Source organism: Petaurus breviceps, unplaced genomic scaffold, assembly GCF_028583685.1.
Source record: "Petaurus breviceps papuanus isolate PSGF00001 unplaced genomic scaffold, PetGlider_PUasm1.0 178, whole genome shotgun sequence".
In the NCBI taxonomy this organism is placed as follows: Eukaryota; Metazoa; Chordata; class Mammalia; order Diprotodontia; family Petauridae; genus Petaurus; species Petaurus breviceps.
Genome location: NW_027185777.1, coordinates 5,529,966 through 5,556,193, shown reverse-complemented (window position 1 = coordinate 5,556,193; position 26,228 = coordinate 5,529,966). Strand labels below are relative to the sequence as shown.

The 26,228-nt window shown below is 39.7% G+C and overlaps 1 protein-coding gene across 1 annotated transcript; it reads right to left on the bottom strand.

The window, feature by feature from the left end:
- On the bottom strand, nt 1–26,228 carry STEAP4 (STEAP4 metalloreductase). The gene is made up of 5 exons (XM_069086213.1): nt 26,072–26,228; nt 6,029–6,492; nt 3,068–3,595; nt 1,146–1,310; nt 1–936 (listed from the first exon to the last, which is right to left on the bottom strand). Exons 2-5 carry the CDS (start codon nt 6,488–6,490, stop codon nt 667–669), a joined length of 1,425 nt encoding a protein of 474 aa, XP_068942314.1. The 5' UTR covers nt 6,491–6,492; nt 26,072–26,228; the 3' UTR covers nt 1–666.

The window sequence follows — 26,228 nt, the reverse complement described above, 5'->3', positions numbered from 1 at the left end:
AATATATAAACCAGGCAATCTGTTTCCTATAAAGGCTTTTCTTCAGTGTTGCCTAACACTCATTTTAGGTTCTAAAAAGCTAAGCCAGACCAGGGTGTAAGTTTTGGCAGGTTCAATCAAATTAGTAGGAACTTGGTCATAGACAGTGAGTAGAATTGTATGAGGACTAGCCTAGATAAGAGGATAATCAATGCCAGAGACTGATTGTTACATATTGTTGAGTTGTTTTTTTTTCCTATAGCAACTTATGAAGACCATCAAGGTGTTGGGGGTGGGTGGAATAGAGAGAGTAGAGGTCACTGTGGGTCAATAGAGGGATCACCCATTTGCTTATTGAAATCATGGAACCATTGGAGTAATGAGGTAAGTAGGGTCACAGAGAGAGAGAGAGAGAGAGAGAGAGAGAGAGAGAGAGAGAGAATTCACATTACTTATATATCCTGGCATCAAAGGTGAAGTGAAGGAGGAATGTGTCTCTTCTTCCAAATGATCAGTGGTTTCTTGGAGCCTACCCAGCAGAAAGTCCTCCCCTGCCTGATCTTTATACTCTGGAGAGAGGAAGAGGAGGAAGGTTTAGGGAAAAAAAGCATGCTGTACAGTAGACATTCAAGTCCATTGCTGGGAAGTCCCAGTAATAAGGACGCGATGAACTGGTTGTCCTCTGCTTCACACTTCAGCGTTGCCATTTCCTAACTGGGCCTTTGTAGATACCCTCGATTTTCTTTCCCAGCCTTGCCGGATCTGTGTAAGTGGCTGGTCGAAACATGGCATTATCAGGATGAACTTCAGGACCAACACCGTACAGGGGATGATGAGACTTAGCACGTAGACAGAAGGGAGATACCATCTGAGAATTGAAGAGCTGAGGAATCTGTCCCTACCATACACAAGTGTGTGTGCTGTACACAAGATCAGTGTCAAATAACCGAGTTTGGACTGTATGGAAGAAACACAGTGATACACATGAAATACCATCCGTATTGACATGAATGCTAACAGGGTTATTTGTTATCAACAAACATTTCTGAGTGTTGCTTTATACTGGGTAGGGTTTCAGAGTCAGAACCTAACTTCTTTCTTCAGTATGATTAATAACTTATTTCAAAGGAATAAAAAAAAGGGAAGGCATATCTGGAAGTCCTTACCTGGACAAATCGAAACTCTCTCCAGTTGACTGTGTTGCTGATTGATGGCAAGGAAGTGATTCCCAAAAGAACAAATAAAAAAAATCCCAGTATGCCCAGGGCTACGTAAAAATCACTGAGCCAGGCATTGGTCGTGTTAAAAGGATCAGTCTTATTGGTTTTTATCTAAAAAAAAAAATAAGAAGTTTTAAAATGACAGATTGTAGGAGTTGTCTTGCTTTTGATGATATATAGTTTTGAAGGGTTTATTCTTTTAAGGTGATTCTAAAGCTTTTCTAACTCATTAAAAACATTATTAGGCCTTACAGAAGAAGAAAAATATGAATCAAAAGTCTTCATAGCTTCCACAGATAATATGAAAATGATTTGCCTGTTTGAATGTTCTTATTATAATAAGGAGACAGTCACAAATTTGAGCTGTGATTTTCCACTACAAAGTCTTGTTCACGTAGCTTGACTTAGGCCCTGTTGCTACTGAGCAATCCAAGTCTATTTTTATCAACCCCCCTTTTATTCCCCTACAGTGACTACTGAAGTGGCTTATCTTCTCTTACACCTCAACCACAGCCACTGCACTCATGAGATGGTCTGAATTGAAAAGATGGAGGCCATTGCATTTGAGCTGTTTCCCTTCCTTAAAATTCTCCCCATTATCTCCCACTCACTCTTCCTTCCCTCTGGTCACAGAAGAGGTATCTTTGTTTGTCACTAACACTGACCACTCTACCTGCCTGTGCCTTTGTTCTGAATCTCCTAATCCCCTCCAGAAGAACACTCAAGTGTCCATTACCTTCCTGTGCAGTGGACAGAGTGCTGGACTGGGAGTCCAGAAGACCTGAGTTCTAATGTGACCTCTGACCCCAGGGAAGTCACTTAATCTCAGTCTGCATCTGTTTTCTCAGTAGGGATAGTAAGAGCACCTGCCTCCCAGGTGAGGGAGAATAAAGTGAGATAATGTGGAAACTTCTTTGCAGTCCATAAAACACTATACAAGTCACAACTATTATGTTCCATCAATAGGATGTTACTTGAGAGCAGAGATTTCTTCATTTTACTTTTTATTCATATTCCCAACATTTCGCACAGTCACTGGCACAAAGTACACATTTAATAAAATGTTTATTCATTTATTCATAGGAATACCACTGGCTCTTCCCCATCTTCCTAAAAACGAGCTCAGTTGTTAAAAGACCCATCTATTCAGCTACTTATTCATCTCTCCTCTCCTTAGCATTCATCTTTTTTTGGGGAAAAGAAAGTTACTTATGTCAAATATTTCTACTTGTTCATTACCTGCTCTTCCTTCAACCCCTAATAATCAGACTCCTGTACCCACCATTCTCTTGAAATTGTTATTTCAAGTTACGAGTGACTCAGTGCTCAAGTGATTGCCATTTGGTTCTCTTCTCCCCAGATACCAATCTGACCCTAGTTCAGCCCCTGGCTGGAAAGGTAGAGGAAAGAAAGGTGAGTGAGAGAATAAGGGAGAAGGGAGGAGAGGGTATAGACTGTGGTGAGAGGTTAGAGGAGGGATAATCTCATCCAGAAAAGTATCTGAGTCCTGGCTAGGTTAATTAAATAACAGTGACTTGCATTTATATAGCGCTTTATGGTTTCAAAGAACTTTCCCTTAAATTTACTCATTTGATCCTCAGAAATAGGTGGTGCAAGTATTATTAATTGATTTCACAGGTTAGGAAAGCAAGGCACCGAACTATCAACTTGCTGAACTTCACATGGTGAGTAAGTGGCCTAGGGAGGATGGAATTCTGTCTTTCTGCCTGAGAATCCTACTCTAAAAGCTGCCAGGTTTTCTGAGTCTGGTTACCATTTGTCAATGCATAGGCTTATAAGAGGGGTTGCTAGAAACAGAGCAGGACCTATGGTTTTTAAATAATTACACAAATGAAGTATAGCTTTACCTGATTAATCACTCTGCTGTTCAACTTCCATCTCACATAATAGCGGATGGGTATCACAAGCGTGTACATGACGTGGAGGAAGGCAAAGGCCAATGCCACAAGTCCAAGCTGTTTTCTGCAACGCATCCAGTGGTCAAGCCAGTTTGGGAAACGGCTGTATTTGGTACCTCGATACAACTGCAGGATGGAAGCAATGATCCCAGGGAGGTAAACCAGGGCAAGAAGATTGAGAGCCAACCCTGGGAAGATACGATTTGGAATAGAAATGGCCAAGAAAAATGTGTTGTTTTTCTCTTCACGAACATAGGGGTAGATGACTTCTCTTAACACACAGTAAACAAAATAGAAAATACATAAGGCAGCAGAGAGGTAGAGAGGGAACTTCCACATTGGAAAGAGCTTCAGGGGGTAGTTTTCAATCTCTTTGGCTGCCTTGAGAGAGCCTTGATCCATTGGAGTAAGACCAAGGGTACGGCTGACATCCATCACCCTCTGCTTAGATTCCTTGTCATCTCCACAGACAAATACCTGCATGAAACAATGTTCAGAATGTTATCTGCTTGCTGTCCAAGACTAGACATTAAGATCCTATATAAAAATGATGCCCTTTAGAATTCAAAGTCCTTGGTAATTTCCCAAAAAGCTACTAGAAAAATTAATAATCTAGTGTGAATCCCTTTGACATATTTTGAATTTGACATATTTTGGTGCAGTAACCCAAGGTAAAATACTTCTTTAAAATGTGTGTGTGTGTGTGTGTGTGTGTGTGTGTGTGTGTGTGATTAAGAGAAGGAAGGTATTGTGAATGGTAGGCAACTTCAGGTAACATTATTCTGTTGTTACTAAACCTGAGTCACCCTAGCCATGAACAGGTTAGCCCTACTAATACACCTGCATAGTTCTACATGGCTCCCCCCACTTCCATTCCTGCCTTTTTTATAATAACTGACCGTTACTTTGTGTAGATCATGGGGTCCCACTTAACTTAAAAGGCCAGTTCAAGGTGTGGGCAGGGAGAAAAGGGGATTGTTTTTACAGATGAGACTGTCCTTCATGTCAGGTGTGAGAAAAAGTATATGATCTACTCTCTGTCACCAGAATGAAATGTTCAATAAGAACAGATGTATTTTTCTATGCTCCAAAGAACCTCCTTGGCAAACAAGCTTCATCCATTTTCTGGATTTGTTTCCTGGGGGCTTTTACATTTTATTTTCCTTTGTATCTCTTGATTTCTAACCTATCCTATTTAAAGATGCATCATTTTAAATCAATTTTCACTAGATATAATAACTTTTCGGACTGCTTTAAAAATGTATTAAAACTTCAGGCAATAAATCCTTTTGGAGAGCCAAGTGTTTTGGATAACTGGCAGTTTGTTTATTCCTTTAAAGCACCCAAATGTTTGATTTTAACCATTTGGGAAAATTTTCCAAAGTGGCTGATATTTTCCCTTATTTTCTTAACTGGCAAGCCATTTAACCTTTTCTTGACTACAAAGAGAAAGTCTTCTTGAGAGGGGGAGAATTGCTCTAAAAAAAAAACCCAAAACAACCCAACTCCATCAAAAATTGTTTTTACAAGTAATTTGGAAAAATAAAATATTGTTAAAATAACAAAACTAAAAATGTCTAGCATCTAAATTAGAGCTAATCATTCTTGGGTTAGACAAAAAACAGGGAACAGGCTGGATTTGACCTGGGGCCTATAGTTTGCTGACCCCCAATAGAACAGTGATTTGCACACAGTCTATATTTAATCAATGCTTGTTGGAATCAGCTGAATTGTTCTATACTGTGATGCCTCTGGAACTGTTGGGAGTGGAGAGTGCTATTGGCTTCTGTGAAATCGTCTCTAGATTGCTGTATTTTTAGGCAGCGAGCTGCAGTGGAGATGGTGTTGGATTTTGAAGGAAGGAAAGAAAAACACTATGTTAAGTTCTTGACAAACCTGACAACTGTCTTATTGGATCTTCCCAATTACACTAGAAGGCAGGTGCTATTTATTATAATCACCCTTTTACAGTTGAGGAAACTGAGGCAGAAAGAGGTTAAATGACTGGCCCAAGATCACACATCTAGGAAGTGTCTGAGGCTGGATTTTCACTCAGGTTTTCTGGGTTACAGATCTATCCACTGCCCTCTTGGAGTCAGATGACCCATCTGTGTGCAAATACCATTTCTACCACTTACTCTCTCTGACCTTAGGCAAATTCAACTTCTCCAGGCCTCAGTTTCTTCATCTGAAAAATGAAGGGTTTTGACTAAATGACCTCTCAATCCCCTTCCAGCTCTCAATCTGCGATCCTGTGAAGGCGTGTGATTTTTACAGTCTGTTTCCTCAATATCAGACCATCAGTCTCTCTACTTAAACTGTTCATAGGTTCTATACTTTTTCTCATACCTGACATGAAGTTCAAATCCAAATAGTTCAAATCTGAAGATCCCTAGCTGTAAGACCCTGGGCAAGTCACTTAACCATGGTGTGCCTCAGTTTCCTCATCTGTAAAATGGGGATAATAAACAGCACCTACCTTCCAGGGTTGTTGTGAGAATCAGATGAGATAATATTTGTAATGTGCTTTGCAAAGCTTAAAGAACTATGTAGTTATCATCATCAGCCTCTCTAGCAGTATTTTTTCTCCCTTTTAATTTGCTGCTGTGGGAAATGAAACCCAGTAGGCAAGCTTCCTATAAGTGGGTGTGATGTGATGTAAGTGTAAAGGGGCGCCACATGAGGTTTTAAGGGAGTCTCCCAAGAGCAAAATGCAAGAGCTTTAATGTATGGATTTTGTGGCCTCTATTTTGCCCATTCAAAAGCTGTTTTTTTTTTCCTTCCGGAAGCCCAGCTACATATCATATATATGCACCATATTTTCTTGATAAGAGTTTAAATTGTGGTTACTTTAAAAAAATAAAATATTCCTCTTTCTATTTGATAGCAGATTTGTCATTTACATCTTACCTGCCTGCTTGCATCCAGGTTGCCTGATTGGAGAGCCCAGGCTGAGATGGTGTTAAATGCTTTCACGATTTTGGCTCCTGGAACCAGTTCAGCAAGATATTCTGCATTGGATTCAGGATATTGATTAATTTTAAGGTTGTTGCTGATGTCCACCAATATTTTTCCTTGGAGTTCCTCAGCTAACTCTGTAAGAAAATTATAATGTTCTCTGTGAATTGCTATGATTATGAGATCAGACTTCTGGGCAGCTTCTGCATAGCTCAAGACTTCAATTCCTTTGGGGTGCAGACCAAAGAGTCCAGGGTTTCGGCTTCCAAAGACCACAGAGTAGCCACATTGGAACATCTTATTGCCTAGCGATCGTCCAAAGTCTCCTGTTCCAAACACACACACTGTCTCTTGCTTGTGGGAAGAATTCATGTTCATGGCAAAAGAAGTCTCCTCTAAGGAGGATTTCTCCATAACTGCAATATAAAAGCACAAATAACAGCAAAATGTGAATTTTCAGACAATTAGAAATCTATAAAACTCACTGATTCCTCCCAGGAAATGGTATTCCAGACATGTACTTATGTGCACACACAAGACACACATGATGCATGTACACACATATGCACACGTGTATATGCAAAACATATACACACTGCACATATACCTACAATATGTGTCTGTATATACACACGTGTTATATATACATATTATATATAATGTATACTATATACATAAAACATACATACCATATATATTCAAATATGTATTTGAATACACATACACTTAAAGTCACTTAACCCTGTTTGCCTCAGTTTCCTCATCTGTAAAATAAACTGGAGAAAGAAATGACAAACTACTCCAGGATCTTTGTCAAGAAAACCCCAAATAGGGTTAGAAAGAGTTAGACATAATTGAAATGGCTGAACAACATCAACAAAATATATATGAATGAAGAGAGGTTGAGAGAGAATAAGTTAAGTATGATATTAAGTCAACAAATATTTATTGTTGCTAGGTGCCAAGGTTTGTGCTAAATGCTAGGGACTGGGGCAGCCAGGTAGTGCAGTGAATAGAGAGCACTGGCCCTGGAGTCAGGGGGTCCTGAGTTCAAATGTGAGTTCAGATAGTTGACACACTTTGTAACATTGGCCAAGTCACAACCCCAATTGCCTTGCCTTCTCCCTCAAAAAAAAAAAATTAAATGATGGGGATACTGAGAAAGACAATAACACTGTCCCTTACCCTTGAGCACCCATTATAATGGAAGAAACAAAAATATAAAAAATTAAACATGATGTATACATTTCAATGGAAGATAATTACAGAGGGATTGAGTCCCAAATCTTCGTACTGTTTCAAGCTATTAAAAGCTCAAAACTGCACTAAGACTTTTGGTATAGCCCATATCTCTCTCTGTGTATATGCAAGTATGTTTGTGTGTGTGTGTATGATGGGGTACCTGGGGTCTATGTCAATTTGTGAAACCAACTTGTAAAACCAGTCGGTGACTTTGTAACTGCAATTTGTCCTTTCCCATCCTTGAGCTCTGCCCCTTCTCCCTCTCCCACACTCCATCTAGGCAACACCCAGTGACCCCTTTGTTCTTACTTAATCTCTTCATTTCTTCTGGGCCTGGCCCACACCCTCCTTTATCCTTGCCTCGGGTCTCCTTCCTCCTGGCTCAAATCTTACCTAAACTATCTATTCACATGCTCCTCTGGGTCAGCTCTGACCTTGGTCTATGCACTGAGGCCCCTCCCGTCTGGTCAGCCCTGACAATGGCAGCCCTACCCTTTAAAGGTAAAAGCATGTACCCCTCTCACTTGCAGGTCCCCTAAAGGACTCTTGCCCGCTTCTCATAGAAGCGTAACAATAAACTTCTACAACTCTCACTCCAGTTAAGCCTGAGACCTTGAATTCTTTCCAGACGATATTGAAGGTTTTCTGGTCTTGGATAAGATCAGAATTCCTGCTGAACCTATTGGGATCCTGTCCCCCATCATGTATACATACATACACAAATACGCATTATATGTCCCAAAGCCTTTCCAAATCTGCTATAAATATTGATTGAGATTTATAAATCCAGTGAAATAGGTAAGCAGTGAATATGATCAATGATATCGGAAACACAACAATACTATTTAAGAAGCAAATTGTTAGAGAGCTGGACTGGAAACTGGGAAGCCGTTTTGGGTTCCAGTCCCGATTTTGCCATGTACTGGCGATGTGACCCTGGCCTCTTTTTTCATAGCTTGGCCCCTTCCTCCCTTTTCTAGCCTTCTTACATGCTACTCCCCTCCAGGCCCCATATGATCCAGTTACATTGGCCTACTCAATATCCGTGCCTTCCCAGTGTCTCTCCCCCATGTCTGGAATCCTCCGCTTGCCTCACCTTTCCTTCTTAGACTCTCCAGCTTCCTTTAAGACTCAGCTCAATTCTCATCTTCAGCAAGATGCCATTCTTGCTCTTCCCAGCTCCCCTTAGAGATTACCTTCCACTTACAACAACTCTTTTAAGGAGCCTAGTTTTTTTCTGAGTCACTGTCCCTTTAGAATGGAAATTATTTGAGGGCAGGGACTCTTTTGTCTCTGTAATCTCCAGTGCTTAGCACATTTTCAGGCAAAAAATAACTGCTTAATGTTTGTAGATTGTCTCCACCTCTCAGGACCTGAGGCAATCAAATTGCCAAGGACAGGCTAATCTGAGTTTGTAAAGGAAGTTCCTTCCACTGAAGAATTCTCAAGTTGAGTCAAAAATATTTATCCAGAGACCTATGAATTTATCTATATGGTGAAACATTTGTTGGCAGACCTGTTTATTTGCTGTTATTTCAGATGTTCCATATGATTGCATTTAAAGCTACAGACCACATAAGTCAACTTCTTTATTTTATAAATGAGGAAACTGAGGCCCAGGGTGGTTCACAGAATCCTAGTATCTCTGCAGTGGTAGGGCCATCCAAAGTCATTGTGACTTAGACCTTAACAAGAATATTTCACAACACATTCAACGAGTGGTCATTTCAGCCTTTGCTTGAAGATTCTCAGTGAGGAAAAGAACCTGTGTTCTAAAATATTTATATCAGTTTTCTTTGTGGTGCCAAAGAAGTGGATATTGAGGGGAATATCCATTCATTGGGGAAATGGCTAAACGAGTTGTGGCCTATGTTTGTGATAGACTTCTGCAGTGCTATAAGAAATGATGAAGAGGTGATTTTAGAAAAACAGGATTCTCTTTGATATTAATAACTAGTTATTGTAAAAGGACCAAGGTTTTCCCCCTTTTCTACTTCCTCATCTAGAAACCAGCGACGGTGGAGAATCTCTCTTAAGGACTTAAAATCAATCAAAGACAGTAAAAGAAATTCTAAACTGGGGCTAATGGGTGCATTCCTGCTCTTTTGTGTTTGCTCAGACAGCTTTAGGAAGTGTTGATTCTCTCTTTGGTCAGACTGGTGATACAGAAATTGATTAAGTCCCTTTGACTGAGATTTGGGTGATCCAAGTAGAATACCTCAAGACCCTCTGAGTAATATAACCCACCCCCTCACTGTAATATTCATTCTCTTATTAATTGTTAACAAATCAGAGTTAATTTACACCCTCAATGACACCTGCTTTTCAAAGGGCATATAAACTCTGAGCTCACTGCCATGAGGGGTCTTTGGTTTAAGAGAGAGATGGCCAAATGACTATTCTTTTATTAAAATGCTGGCATTATTGATAAAATGATTAAATTATCCAGAAATTCTGTCTCTGAAACCTTTTTAAATGCCACAGGACATTGGATAAAGAAACAGCAATATTGTTTAAAGAGTAACTATGAACGACTAAGCTATTCTGAGTATTATAAATATTCAAATTAACCAGAGATTTAAAATCCTATGACCCTTTTATTTTATGTTCAGTTCTATAATTAAGGAATTGATTGTGCTAATATATTATTTTATGTAAAGTCTTTTGAAAACCTTAAACTACTTTATGAACAGCTCTCAAAGTTTGGTCTGAGGGTCCCTAGACTCCCTAACACCCTTTTAAGGGTTCTACAAGGTCAAAAATATTCATAAAAATTCAGATAGTGGGAGGACAAATTTGGTCAAAACTGGTTTCAGTTTAGAAATTTTGAGCTTTCCTGGTTCAGGATGACAGTAGAATTGTGGGTAGGCTTTTCAAGGCGCTTATGAACTTGGGGTAGAATTTGTAACTAATATAGGTTCTCGACAGCCAGGGTCAGGGTAATTTCTGTGCTCTAGGCAAGGCTCAAAAATGGAACCACTTCCTTTTCCCCATCCCTCAAACACATACCTTCCAAATTTGGTACTGTCTATATGAATCTTTGAGACTTCTCTTTAACAAATGCAACTATACTTATTACAAAATAAATAGCCACTATAGAGAGGGGAATTTTCTGACCTGTTTTTTTTTTTTTAATTTAAGGGGTAGTATTAGTGTCTGGAGAAAGAAATGGCAAACCTTTCCAGTATCTTTGCCAAGAAAACCTCAAATGAGGTCATGAAGAGTCAGACACAAGTGAAAAGATTAAACAACAATTAAATAGTGACCCTCATTTTCCCTTCAACCTCACCAACCCAAGTTTTGCATTGTGCCCTAGGAAGCTTGCCTAACCCAAGTTTTAACATTGCCAAAGCCTTTGGCCAATATATATGGAGAGTTCTGGACATAGAGTAAAGACGAGAGTTTGAATCCCACTTTGGTACACAATTAGCTATGTGACCTTAGGTAAGTCACTTAATATCAGTTTTCTCATCTGTCAAATAGGGATAATACCTGTAGTTTCTATTGCATAAGGTTGTTGTGAATCTCATATTAACAAAATTAATGTGAAGTACCCTGAAAACTTTAAAAACTACATAAATGTATAATGAGGAGAATGATCATAAATAATCCCCCTTCCCTTTTTCTCTAATGAGGTTCAATAGAAGTCATTCTGAAATAAATCACTTGCTGTTATTCGTTTATATTTAATGTTTTGCAGAATATTACACAGCTAGATAAAATGACTGCTTTTTGTAGTTGAATACAAAAGTACTGATCTACAAGCTCACCTTTTGTAGGTCCCCTGAAAATGTCCTTTGAAAACTCTTGTAGCAGACATGAAAATGTCGCATCCTTTTGCTGTCTCTGTATTTGGAAAGATTGTTTTCTTTGCAGTTTGGAGATTATGAATATTTGGTATGGTGATATATAATAAAAATACTGTTCTTAAGTTTTGTGGATAAATATTATGTCTGGACAGTTGTGGGCCATAATTTGGTAGATGATAAGTAGAGTTTATCAGTAAAGTTCTTGAGGATACTTTGAAATCTTTTTATAGTATGGGGATTTGTAATTTGTTAGGACATGAAAAATAGCTTCTAATCTATCATTCTAAGCACAGGGACATCTTGCTAGATATTAGGTGGGTGATAAACTTTCATAGCTTGAAGTGATGTGTGGCACAGTTTCTAGCCTTTTTTTTTTTTTGCATAATCTGCATTGATCACTAAAATTTGAGAAAAACCTTTCTTTAATATTTTAGTGGCAATGGCCTAGTCCTGGATATCCATCATAAGTTGATTTCCATAGACAAATCCGTGTGACTCAGCCATTTGAAGCATCTTAGTCAACAAAGTGTTGATTGAGTTCATATGGATGTTGCCCATGAGTCTTTTTGATTCCATTCTGAAATCTTTGTTATCTCATAGGCTGCATGTAGAGAGAGGCAAACCACTCTGTCACATTTGACAAATCCAGAGCTATTGTCAGCTTTCACAATTGTTCAACAAGTCGATGCATACTTGTACCAAAAGTTTCTGTAGATTTGCTGTATATTTATCATGTGCTTAGAGAATGTCCATCAGTCCTCTTCCTCCTTGTTTGTCAATTAGGGGCTAATTTTTGTATAATTGCTTTAAGGTTATGGCCATATGTTTCATTAATATTGTGTAGATTTGTTAGATTGCCTTCCAAATATGTTATGTTCTATTTTTGCAGTTCCAAAATTATATATTAAGACTTGTATTACATAGGTGCTAATTGCTTTAAACATGTTCTTCCCATTAAATTTTGATTTTAGAATGACATTAAGTTTCTTAATGTGCCCAGTCTTAACTTTCTCTTTGATAACTTTAGCCTTGATGTGTCTTGCCTAGAAGAGACCATGGTCTTTGATCCTGTGCTTCAATTTTATTTCCCAATTTGAAGATTTCAGCCTTATCTTTTCCTGGCACACCTTAAGAATATTAAACTTTTCAAGCCCCAGATAACATTATGAGATCTTTTGAGACAGATTCCATAAGATGAATGTTTTTAAGTGGATCCATAGAGCTTCATGTCATTCATGTGAATCAAGTTATTAATAAACTATTTTGACTTAAGGTTAAGTCTTTAAGGTTAAACAGAACTTCTTGGGTTAAACAGAATTGTAATGTGCTTAACCTTCATCTGTCTGTCTCTGCCTCTCTCTCTCTCTCTCTCTCTGTCTCTCTCTCTCTCTCTCTCTCTCTCACACACACACACACACACACACACTTTATCAGTTCTCACCATAGTTTGTGTTGGTGGCATGTGTGATAGAACAGTTTTCATTGTGAACATCTATACTCCAGCTTTGTCAAAATATTTGAGTCCCATTTTATATATTTGTAGTATGTTAACGAGCCATGAGTTCAGAAGTGAGTCAAAGGCTTTGCAGTACTCAGCATCTCAGCATGGGTAATGTAAATGTTACAATGCTTTCAGGCAGCTTGTTCAATAAAACCTGAATCAATAAGTGGCTCTTTATCCTCCTGGGATGTTTTTAGCAAACCTTTTTTTTTTTTTTGCACCATTACCAACACCATTGTTTTCTTGTATGTACTTTTAGATGTGTGTGTGTGTGTGTGTGTGTGTGAGAGAGACAGGTGCAGGCTGTGAATGTTTTGTATAAGACAGATAAACATGTAATTGGCTTATATTGGGAGGGAGTGATAATATTCTTCTATTTTGTTATTAGATAGGTGGTGTCACAAAAATGGACTTGTTTCTGGGAGGAAGCTGATAAAATGCTTTGCTAGTAATTCTTGTGCTACTGTGAAACTCTGGTGCCAATAATTATGGATGTTAGCTGGCCCTGCTGCTTTCCAGTTTTGCAAGGAAGCTAGATTTTCAGTCTCCTCTCCTGGAATAATCTGTTAATAATTTGTCGTATTTACAATATGTAAGCTTTCTGTTTCTGGTTTCATTAAACTTGTGTTTTCATTGTATCATCCTTCTTGCAACCATATAGAGAATGACAAATTTTCCACATCCTCCTTCTTTAGGAGTTTTCTCCTCTAGTTTCTTTTCCTCAAGCCTCTGTAGCAAAGGTTTTTGGGGATTAAAAAAAATTTTTTTGGATGGGGGAAGGCAGGGCAATTGGGGTTAAGTGACTAGCCCAAGGTCACATGGCTAGTAAGTGTCAAGTGTCTGAGGCCAAATTTGAACTCAGGTCTTTCTGACTCCAGGGCTAGTGCTTTATTCACTGGATGTGATAGTAATAGAATATAAAGATCCCCCTGTATTGGCTTGGTTTTCAATTTGATTTTGTTAAAACCCAGAGCTTGTTAATCCCACCTGTGGGATGGACTTGTTGACGTGAAGAGAGAGTCCTGAACTGGGAGGAGCTGGTGACGTAGATTTGGAGAGACACAAGAGAGAGGCAGAAGAACTTTTTGGAAGCAGCACTTGTGGAGGCAGAGAGAGACTGAGAGGATTGCTGAGGGCCACTTTGAATTGCCCTGGACTTTTGAGACCTGCCCCCGAAGCTGCCAAGGACTGAGGAGACATGGCTGTTTTGCTGGTACTTTGTCTGTCTGTTTTGATGTTGTTTTGCCAGATTTGTCCACTGGTGAAAGACAGTCCTGTTGTTGCAGAAGTTCTGAACCTAGCTGTTGGTTCAGAGCTCCTGAGACTGTCCTGCAGACAGAGAGTGAATACTGTCCACTGGTGAAGGGCAGTGCTGTTGTTGCAGAATTCTTGGAACCTTGCTGTTGGTTCCGAAGCCCTGAAGAAGGATTTTCTTGTTGTATGTTTACAGAAATCCTGGGAGAGGGTTTTGCTAATGTTTTCAGGGGTCCTAGGACTGTTCTGCAGACAGAGGATGAATTAATGAAGAGACTGGCAATGTATCTTTGGCCTTGCTAAGCTTTGTCTCCCTAGGAACAAAGATTGCTGAGAACTTGCCTCTTGTCAAGATGAAGAAAAGACCTCCATTTGGGTATTAAGTGCTGTGCTTAAGCTTGTTGTAACTCTGGGGTAGATTCAATTGTGATCCAGGGGTGGGGAACTTTTGACCTTTTTGTGTTCTATGATTGAACAAATGAATGTACTTTACTTATGATTGGAAAAAAAAAAGGGATTCTTTATTCTTCTTTATGTTTTATTATCCCTTCTGGGGCAGCTACTTAGCACAATAGATGAGTGCCAGGCCTGGAGTCAAGGAGACCTGAGTTAAAATCTAATCTCAGACATTTACTAGCTGTGTGACTCTGGATCAGTCACTTAGCCCTGTTTGCCTCAGATTCCTCATCTGTAAAATGAGCTGGAGAAGGAAACAGCAAACTACTCCAGTATTTTTGCCGAATAGGGTCATGAAAAGTTGGACATGACTGAAACAACTGAACAAAAGAAATTCCCTTTGAATTTAGACTGCAAAGCCCTTGATGCCTTCCTAGCCCATTGTAATGTGTACATGTCATCAATCAGACGTTTCCTTTTATCATAAGGAAAGAGGGCAGATGAAAGTTCTGCCTTGATGTCAGGCCTCTTAAAATTCCAGGCACTTGTCTTTATAACAACCCATTTAAGTAACAGTGGGAAAAGCAGGAAAAAAAGAAACTCATTGTTTTTTAAACTTGAACATATGGATCTTTGCAATTCATTAAGGACTCCTGTATTCAGTGAATTTCTTGTTCTCCTAGGAAATGCGAAATTTGGGAAGTTCAAACACAAGACCTTTACTGATAGGCACAAATGAATGTTAAGAGATCTGACTTCAGACGCATCCAGTGGTAACAGTTTACAACAGAAAATTAAAACATCCCAATTACTGAATATGCCGATAGTCCCTTTGTTTGGGGCAAGATCTACTGTTACCCCCAAATCAATAAATGTGTTTTAAGTACCTACTATGTATCACACACTGTCTCTTGCCTTCAAGCAGCTTACATTCTAATGAGGGCAACATGCAAACAAATCTATACAAAGCAAACTATACACAGGATAAAAAGGAAATAATTAAGAGAGAAGATGCTGGAATTAAGAGGGGTTGGGAAAGACTTTCTATAGAAGGTGAGACTTAACAAAAGAAGCCCGGATGGACAATTAAAAAGTATTCAGATTGCATTATGTCCTAGTGTCCTTCTGTTCAAAAATCTTAATGGGCAAAGGCAACTTCAAATTAGTGAAGTTAATGCATAATTTTCTAATTATTTCTGAGATCAGATGTGGCATGATGCCTTACTTAAAGAAAATCCAATGTACAAAAAAATTCCTGATTTATATGTATGCTAAATTAGACTCTGACTATATTATTTTAGAAAAATAGTTTACTTTAGAAGGAGAGAGACTTACATCAGGGTTTCTTAAATAAAAGCTTCCTTAATGCATTTGGGTACTGTTTACAGATCATTTATTCCTTTTGAAGATCAAGCAGAAATGAGGTTAAAACATTTCTGAAATGATAATGTAAGCCAATGGGAAAAAATAATTCTGATTATGCAGTTTCTTAGGAACACATTTACTTTACAGGAGGAATTTTACAGGTGCACAGGGAGATGGGGGAGTTGGGGCAAAGAGATTAAAATCTTGCTCAAGGTCATATACCACATTCTATTTTCCAGACTTGTGTTAACCATGAATTCATGCTGCCTCTCATTCCATTTAGGTTAAATAATTTAGAACAAGTCAGTAGTAAAATAAAATATGATCCTGGTATCCAGTCTCCTGACTTTTTTTTTTTTAAAGAAAAAAGAACTACCAAGGTTACCAATGACCATAAGATAGGAAATCTATCTATGGATAGTTCATTTAACCAATTCAATGAACTTGTGAGAACCTGATGGCCAAGCAGCTACTTAGTCCTATCAGCCATTCTGGTAACCCAAATTGTGTCTACCATGTGGGAACCTAATTGATTGGCAATTTATTGTTAAGAAAGAAAATGAAAGAAAGAGATAAAAGAATATAAGGATGTAACACAATTTACTGAAGCCATATGGACAAAGTTAGACATATCCTTCAAGTGCTAGAGAGGCCTGGGGTAAAGACTTTCAAGTGACTTGTTGGCACCTATGGTACTCATTGGCCAGGTAGGTGGCCCAGTGGATACAATGCCAGGCCTGGAGTCAGGAAGATTTATCTTCCTGAGTTCAAATCTGGCCGTGTGACCCTGGACAAGCCACTTAACCCTCTTTGCCTCAGTTTCCTTATTTATAAAATGAGCTGGAGAAGGAAATGGCTAACCACTCCAGTATCTTTGCCAAGAAAATCCCAAATAGGGGTCACAAAGAGTCAGACACGACTGATAAGTTGACTGAACAATAAAAACGGTACTCAATGCAATTGGAGACTTTCTGTTAATACTCTTCTTTCCCCTTCCCTATAAGGATGTAAGTGAAGATCACAGTAACATTGGCTTCTTGTTGGCCATATTATTCACACTTTAACTGATTCATGATTTATTTGTGGTGTATCCCTTGAAATATAATATTCCTAGTTTCCCGTCAGTTCTTGTGAATGCATGTTGCCACAGTTATTTAGATCTCAGCTACATTTGCTGAGATAAATTAAGACTGTCTTGTGATTCACTGACCAAGTTTTTATCATATAATTTCATTTATTTACAGTCTAGGCTGGTTGGTTCAGTCAGCTAGAGCATAAGGTTAATGAGGGGGATGGTCATGGATCCATCTCTGTATGCCTCAATTGTCTTTGCTTTGAGGGGGGAAAACATCCATTTTATCACAGATCCCATTCCTTACCCCAATCAAACATCTCACAATCATAGGGGGCTTTGTTGACTAAAAGGATAAGGTGAGTCTATGTACAGTTTGCCCTCAGTCCAGCACTAAACAGGTTGAAAGAGTATGCCTTCCTGGTGGTAACTCAGTTTGTCATCTGAAATGGACAGCACCTTCACTGGCAAGTTGGCAAAAATCCTTAATGGCCTCATTAGTGTTTATTGTACATTTCCCAGTTGTGTTTTTTCTCTCCAGAAACTGAGTTAAAGATGTTAAATAAGGGATTGTAGGATTTGGAAAAGACTGTCCAGTCTAGTCTTTTAATGTTTTTTTTATTTTTTGCTTTATGGAGGGTGGAAGGTAGGGCAATTGGAGTTAAATGACTTGCCCAAGGTCACATGGCTAATAAGTGTTAAGTGTGTGAGTCCAGATTTGAATCCAGGTCCTCTTGATTAGGGCCGGTGCTCTATCCAGTCTAATTTTGAGGGGAGGAAACAGGGGTTCAGATTTGCTGATGATCACATGGGTAGCAAGTGGCAAAGATAAGAGCCAAGCTGAAAGCCCAAATCCAGGACTTTCCTCATTATACCATCGTATCTCCACTTGGCATCATTTTATAAGACTTTCAGTTTGGATCCAGTTTTTCAGCTAACATCCAAGAATCCTCATAGTCTAAGCTGTAAACAGCCATTGATAATGAAATTAATTTAAAACTGATAGATAAATTTTAATGTGCTAGACAAATAGAGATTGGAATTGATTCTCCACTCTCCCTGTTGAGGAAACTGGGCATCCCTCCATGCAGTGAGGCTGTGCCCCTAACTTCATCCTTAGGGAGAGGGCTGCTGCATTGAACCACTCATTCGGCAAATATGTTTTGTAAACTCAGCTCCAGATCTGTAAATGGAAACCAGGTAGTGTGGAGCAGGAGCTGACAAGGGCTTTCCCATCTTCTTTAAGGCATGTGTATTGGTCTTGCTGACCTTTTTGCAGGTCTCCGCCTGTAAACATTCTGAAAGCATGGAAGGCATGAACTATAGGGTGCTTGGGTTGGCACCTGGGGGCTTCTTCAACCAGTAAACATCAGTGGAGCCAAGAAAATGTTAGGAAGATAGTCTGAGTCTCTTCTTGGTGTAACTAGGTAGGTCACAACTGTTATACCCCTTTAGGACCAATCAGCTACTCGCTTAATAAGCATTTATTATGCACCAGGCACTGTGCTAGATATGAAAATACAAAAATGAGAGGGCAGCTAGGTGGCACAGTGAATAGAGCACCAGCCCTGGAGTCAGGAGGTCCTGAGTTCAAATCCAGCCTCAGACACTTAACACAAAACTAGCCCTGTGACCTTGGGCAAGTCACTTAACCCCAATTGCCCTACCTTCCCCCCTCCAAAAAAAAAAAGAAAATACAAAAAACGAGAGAGGTCCTGCCCTCTTGGACTTTACATGCCACAAACAGGCATTTACCTTGAGAGAACTGCTCTGGGATGTGTTTTCCTAAGGCTGGCACCTAGTAAGGCTGGTGACCCCAACAAACTTCTATTAAAAGTGACCCAGAGGTTAGATAACTTTGGAGAACTGGAGGAGAGCAGAATACTTTTTCCAGCACTTGTCACAGTACCTAGCATCTAGTAGGTGTTTAATAAATGTTCGCTGCCTTTATCACTAAACTCTCTCTACCAACTCTTTTTTTTTTTTTTTTTTTAAGCAATCGGGGTTAAGTAACCTGCTCAAGGTTACACGGCCAGTTATTATTTCTGGGTGTGGTGCTGAGTATCTGAGCCCAGATTTGATCCAGGTCATCCCGACACTGGAGCCGGTGCTCTTACTCGCTGAGCCACCTGGCCGCCCCTAAGCAATTGGGGTTAAGTAACTTGCTCAAGGTTACATGGCCAGGTGTTTCTGGGTGGGTGCTAAGTGTCTGAGCCCAGGATTCGATCTCCAGGTCTTCTCAACACTGGAGCCGGTGCTCTTACTCGCTGTGCTACCTGGCCGCCCTCTCTACCAACTCTTACAACTAATGCTTTCTCCTCTCCATTCCCACACCCAGACTTTCTGCCCTCTCCCAACTCCTAGTGAGGAAAAAAAGAATAAGGGAATAAGTTATAGTACCTACTGTGTGCCATGTACTTTGCAAATATTATCATCTCATTGATCCTCACAACAACCCTGGGAGGTAAGTGATACTATTATCCCCATTTTTCAGTTGAGGAAACGATAGCAAACAGGTTAAATGACTTGCTCAGGGTCACACAGCTAGTAAGTATGTGAGGTCACATTTGAACTCAGATCTTCCTGATTCTAGGTCATAGCTTGATTTACTATGCCATCAACTGCCTCTGGTATGAATTGAGGGCATCTGCAAGCCACATATACAAGAGAAAAAATATCTCAAGGGGATACCATTGTAACTGCCCACATGAGTACTGTCTGACTTCAAGTGCCTTTGTTAAGTTCGGTCAGTAATTCCATGTACTCATCCTCTATGGACAGGAAAGCAGGATAAAACTTTAACTGAAATAAGTAGCAGTAACAGGGTTCTGACCTTTGGGCCTCTGACAACTTTTTTTAAAAATTAATTTATTTGTTTCCTTTTAGTTTACAGGATTCAATTCCACAATTCCTTGAGTTTCACATTTTGTCCCCCTCCCTGCCCTCCCCCCATGGTGGCATATAGTCAAGTATAGGATCTGTATATACTTTCACATTATACATTATTCAGGCTATAAAGATGGATTGTATCAGATGGAATGAAAAATGGTAAAGAGGACATAAAACCAAACAAGAAAAGGAAAAAGGTCAGGTATTTTGCTTTCACCTGGATATAAACTCAGTTCTTTCTAGTTCTTTCTCTGGATGCACACATTTCCCTCCATCATGAGTCTTTTGGGATTGACTTATATCACTGCATTGCTGAGAAGAGTCCAGTCTATCAAAGCTGGTCATCACACATACGTTGTGTCTGTAATTGGGTACAAATTTCTCCTGGTTCTACTCTTCTCACTCAGCATCAGTTCGTATAAGCCTCTCCAGGTAAATATGAAGACCGTCTGCTCCTAGTTTCTTATTGCACAATAGTGTTCCATAACATGCATATACCACAACTTGTTCAGCCATTCCCCAATTGATGGGCACTCCCTTAATTTCCAATGCTTTGCCACCACAAAAAGAGCTGCTATAAACATTTTTGTACATATGGGTCTTCCTTCCACTTCTATGGTCTCTTTGGGCTCTGACAACTTTTCACATCACATAATGTCAATAGGATTTAAACCCAAGCAGTATCATTGCCTTGAGGCAGGATTTTTCACTTTCATTTATCCCCAAATCACTGACTTGCAAACAAATAAGACTGGTTTCTTTCCACTTGTTTGCATAGTAGTAATACCTGCAGACATCCATTTTATATAGTATAAAAGAAGGCACAGTGTTCCTCCTTCTGGCTGGTATAAACATCCCAAAATGCAATTGCTGATTTGTGTCATTCTGTGGCACACACAGGCCTAGTTAATCCATATATATACAGGTCATCCAAGAATTACCAGGGCTTGCCATTTACTGCATTTCTGCTGGTTATCTCTTCTCCAGACCTTTTCTGAATCATATAATGAAAAAAAGATAGTAGTCAAAGAGATTTGTTTGTTTTTTTGTACAGAGGTTCCATTTTTTCTTTCCAACAGTCATCTTGAGGATGCCAACCTTATGGGGGAGGGAGGTTGCCTTTTAGCTAAAAACACATGCTCAGGAAATGAGAACATTAAATTATGGTAGAGTCCATTATCTGATGGGTGTAGTTGGGTTTTTGTTTTTGTATTTTTTATTTCCCACTTGTCCCTGATGGAAATGATTTTCTCTTTTAGCCTATTCACTCAACTAAATGATATTTTCCTGCAGTTGACCTCATTATCTTATAGTCTCTCTCCTTGGAAGAGCTCCATGCTTGTAGAGGTACCTAGATTTTGTCATTGGTTTGGAAATTTCCCTGTCTGGGATGGAAAACAGTCAAAGCAGCAAGTGGTCTCTTCCTCCTGTGGGGTTTTCCTGGATCATGTTACACAATTTTCACTGCGCACAGCACCGTGGGGAATCTGGCTCAAATAAGCTTCACATTATTACCTCCTTGCAATGGGGACATCTTGACCAAGTGGAGCGTTGGGGATAAACTCTCCCACTTGGATCAGAGCTGCAATCTTATTTTTGAATAGCAAATAGTTCATGAAGTCATACTGAGCCTTGGAACTTCTTGGAACATCCCAAAATACCTGGTCACCAGCACTGTGGTTAAACTGGACAGTCTTCAGAAAGGGCTTGAGCTGCCACATCTGGCACTGGCATTTCCTTTTGTCTTCCCTTCTTTGGGCAAAGCAAAAAAAAAAATCCCTTTTGTGGCTTATTTAGTTTCATTTTAGATGAATTTGAATTTCACCTCACTTGCCCATTAAAAAATCAAAGGTAACTTTCATCAGCCCCCTGTAGGCTCTAGTTCTGGACCCCCTTGGTAAAAACTGGGCCTTTTACTTACAGAAGTGCTCAGAGAGAAAACCCTTTCCCTGATTCCCCCTCCAAAACTAACTCCTGGGAGATTCTCACCTTTCTTTTTCAGTTCTCCTACTTAACAAGCTAATCTTAGAAAACCTCACACAGACGGACACAGAGACAAATGGAACAGAGCCTTAGTGACCTAGAAAGCAAAAAGTTGAGATTAAAAACGACTTTCTTTCCTTGCTTTAATATCTCACTTAATTTACTCACTTTAGCTGACAGCAAAAATACTTTTGACACACTTCTGCCTGAAAATGCTAAGAATAGGTCCTCAAGGCCTCTTGGGCAGTCTTATACACCTCTACACCTTTACTTAAAGAGTTCCTTTCACACACATTCACACACACACAGTTTAATTTATATGTAGCCCCAAAAGCTTGAAAGGAAGGATTGTAGCTTTCAAGACTCTCTCACAGAGTATTGGCCCAGATTTCACTATTCGAAACCCTAGTCCTGCAAGAAATTCAGAATATGTTGTAAGTGTTTTGGGGGCTCACTAGCTATTGGTTTAATAAGTTCAATTTCCCTGAATTTCCCAGGTGGCCCTTTACTGTGTACACAGGTTTTCTCTCTTTCATCTTCATCTAGCTAGGATCTTTTTCAGGCATCTACCTGACAGTTACCTCCCTGTGAGAGTGAAAATTAGAAAAAAAGCAGCAGCACAAACACTAAAAACAGATACACTTTTACCCAGATAAAATTTACTTACTGGCAAAAAGGAGAGTGAGGTCACAGCAAGAGTCCTAACAGAGAATTCTCTTTGTGGAGAAACTCTCCACATGGGCCCAATTGAGGGGAGATCCTTGTTAAGAATCTTGAATGAAAAGACTCTGATCCCTTTGTGCATAGTCATAAGTGTTAGAATGAGAAAGTTTTGAGAGACAGTTTCTAGGTAATTTAATGATTGTATTAATAAGGCCAGCAGGTTATTCATAGAAGGATGTCATTTGGCCTTCTGTCTTAGACCAAAGCCCAAAGCTTCTTTCAAAGCCCAGCACAGTTCAGGTGCTGCCTCCCACATGTAGCCTTTCTTGACTCTCTTGTTATTAGCACAGTCTTGTTTTGAAATTACTTTGTATTACTTTGTGCATGTTGTATTTACTTAATTATGTAGATTCTGCACCCTCCCCCCCCCAAAAAAAAAGAAAAAAAGAATGTAATCTACCAAAGGGCAGGATTGGTTTTATTTCTGTCTTGTATGCCTGGCACATTATAAAAACAATAAATGTATGCCAAATTAAATCAAATCCAAGCTATTTAAAGTGTCTGTGAATTCACAACTTCATTATCCACAGACACATTCTCAGCCTCTGAGGTAGGATAAAATAGTACGCAAGAGTCATTGTTTAGTGAGTGATCTCACTCTGAGCAGCACAATCCAAGGTGTAGAAGCAGAGTGGATCCCAAGGAAGTCTTCCATAAGAAAAGATTATTGCACAGATTACAACAATGAATATATTACAGTGGAACTCAGATACCATCTTCTGAAATGCTTCTTAGTGACCTTGTATTCATCTACTCTTTATATACATCTATGTATTTATTAACTTTTTAATTTATGCTATACTTTTAAGATGAAATAATATTTGTAAAAAGTGCCTAGCACAGTGCCCATAGTAGGTACTATATAAACGCTTATTCCTTCCTTTCTCCTCTCCTCCCTTATATGTGCTTGTTGAGGTCACCCCCAATATAAGCTCATTGCGTTTCATTCTTTGTACTTGTATTTCCTGTGCCTAGCCCGGTATCTGACACATAGTAGGTATTATTAAATACTTATTGATTGGTTAAAGGGGAAATTTATTGCCTAACAGGGGAAGACAACAGAAATAGGGAGGGAGAGCAAAAGCAAGATGGAGGCAGTAGCTTAGGATACTTCATTCTCCCAAAGATAATACAAAGGGAAATGACCTTAAACAGCAACTGGTTAAGACTGAAATGAAATGAGGAGAATTTGATAATGTAAATGATAAAAAAAAACTGCCATTTATTCTTGTCGGGGTTTATGAATTTGTTTACTCAGCAGATTTTTTTTTAAAGGATTGTTGACACCAGTCCAGGATGGTTTTAAGTATAGATCTTTGGGAGACCAAGGAATAGAGTCAGTGACCTCTCGAGGTCTCTAAAAACTATGACATTGCCTTCTAGCTGTTTTCAGGAAGGCACAAAATGGAAGCCATAGACTGGAAAGTGCAGTTCTAGAATGAGAGAAACTGGGTTTTCATATGCCATCCTAACAATTCCACAGCTCAACCACCTCCTAACCCTGTGACCTTGAGGAAGGTCACAGTCTTCTTGGACTTCACCATAATCATCTGTAAAATGACGGGATTGAACTCGCTGGCTTCTGAGGTACCTTCCAGCTCTAGACCTGGAATATTATGAGCCTATAAATACAAACTTCATAAATTCCTGCTTCAACTCCAGCTCACCAACCTCCCTAGCCTTCCCAAAGCAAGCTTAGGTACCTTCCATCACAAAACCTTTATTGACCATCTCACCTAGCCAATACACACAAATCTTCCTTTGAATCTACTTAAGTAAAGGCTGTATCTTCTTAGTAAATCTCAGTTCTTTGAGGGCAGAGACTGATTCCTTTTTTATATCTTTAGCTCTCCAGTGTCTTCCTTTTACTTATTGTGTGTGTGTGTGTGTGATTTCATTGGTATGTAAGTGAGGAAACTCCCTTTCAAAGCCCTTTGGCACCTGCTTGGCAGTTTACAATAGTCTTAAGAAACTTGCCTGGGGCACTGAGACCATGAATTCCAGAACGAAGTTACAGACTGATATTTGTCAAAGAAGCAACGAGAAAATAGGTTTTCCTGACCCCAAGGCTGGTTCTTTCTCTATCCACAAGGCCAAGCTGCCTCTCACATACATGCCTTGGAGATCACAGGATTTCAATGATTATTGAGCTGAGTGGTGTATCTAAATCATCTGAAGAGTTCAGTTTGGTTTTAAGCAGAAATCTAGAAGTTTGCTGTCAGGCACTGAACACATGTAACTGGGAGGGAATATTTGGTGATTACCTCCCAAAATGCTGACCGTCACCCTTGGGAAGACTAAAAGTTGGCAATCCGGAAAGGCGCCATGCTCCATTACCCCTATGTGCCCGCCATTTGTTACACAGTCTAAATGGCATGAAGCCCTTCTGTCCTGTTTCCTATGGTGGGCATGCTTGCTGGGCAGGTGCATTTCCTTCTTGGGGACTGGCTTCCCACATGTCTAAATGATTGCTTTCAGGAAAACTTGGGAGCTTGCAAAAGGCCATATCTCAAAAAAGTTACAGCTTCAAATAAATGTGCCATTTTATAAAATTACAACGACTGTAACAGGAAAAAAAATGTTCTTTCATGTGAGTGACATTTATATCACTGCCATTTAGAGGGGTTTGGAAACTCACATATCAAGGCTGAAGAATGGTTTTGAAAGCTAGAAGTATTCTGTGAATGATAAATGTGATACACCTCTAAGATACTCTTGGGGGAATGGGTCCCCCTTCCTCCAACAGTCATATATAGATATATCTTATATATTTACATATAACATATAAATCCCCTGTAAAATGGAAACTATTGTTATGAAAATGGAATCACTCAGCCATGGAAGTATATTAAGTATATATACAGTATATTTTTACTTGCAAACGGACTTGAGTCATATGCTTTTCTCAGAAGGCAGCTCCTACTTTGCAACCCAGGGAAAATTCTATTTCTACTGTCAATGTCATTTCTGACCCTGGATTAATAGAAAAATAAAACTACTGCTTATCATACTAAACATCTACCTTATTTCTCTTGGGGAAAGTCAACCAGGGATCTTAGCGAATCAATTTAAATTAAGATCAAAGATAAACTCTCCACTGGCTGCACCGGATCTTAGTCAAAATGTTCTGTTGAGGTTAAGTCATGCCCTGGGTTTTAAGACTCAGTTTCCTGAATTCTTATGGGGATTCACTGCATTCCCTCCCGGATGGGATATAGGATCAGAAAACTAGATAAACTCATCGGCGATCAAGTCTGACTCCCCACTCCCTCCCCTAACATTTTATAGAAGAGTGAACTGATTGAGGTCCAGAGAAGTAATTTGTGCAAGGTCACACAAGTTCGTCCGCTAATCCCTCCACTCCCCAAGTTCTCTAACTCCGAAATCCTGTTCTTCCTCATGGATCATGCCAGACTCAAGAGCTATTTGCCCCTAGATGAGAATGTGCCGCACCTAGAGAACCAAACGGTTATACCTTGCCTGCCCAATCCATCTCCACCCAGGGAGTAAGGAGGCAGTGCGCGCTGTGTGAACCAACTGTAAGATATGCCTGACTGCGCATTGTTTCCAGCAGAGGCGCATGGATTCGCTGGTCAGCAACTTTGTAAACCCTATCCTCGAAGAGCATGGAAATGGGAATTTGGAGGACTCAGACGAGGAAAATGAGTAAAGGGAGGCAGGACTTGGTGGAAGCGAGGATGAGATGAGGGACGCAGGGTGAAGCTGCCACCCAAATAGAGACCGCTGCAGTAGTGTCCTACCTGCGAAAAGCCGGGCTTCCAAGTTTGTAACTTTGTTGCAGCAGCTTCCGCCGCCGCCGCCGCCGCCGCTGCTGCTGTTTGCAGCTGGCTAGGCCAGCCCCTACGAGGGGAGGGTCCGGAGCGTCGGCTGCTCTGTGCCGGAGCCCCGCTGCCCTCC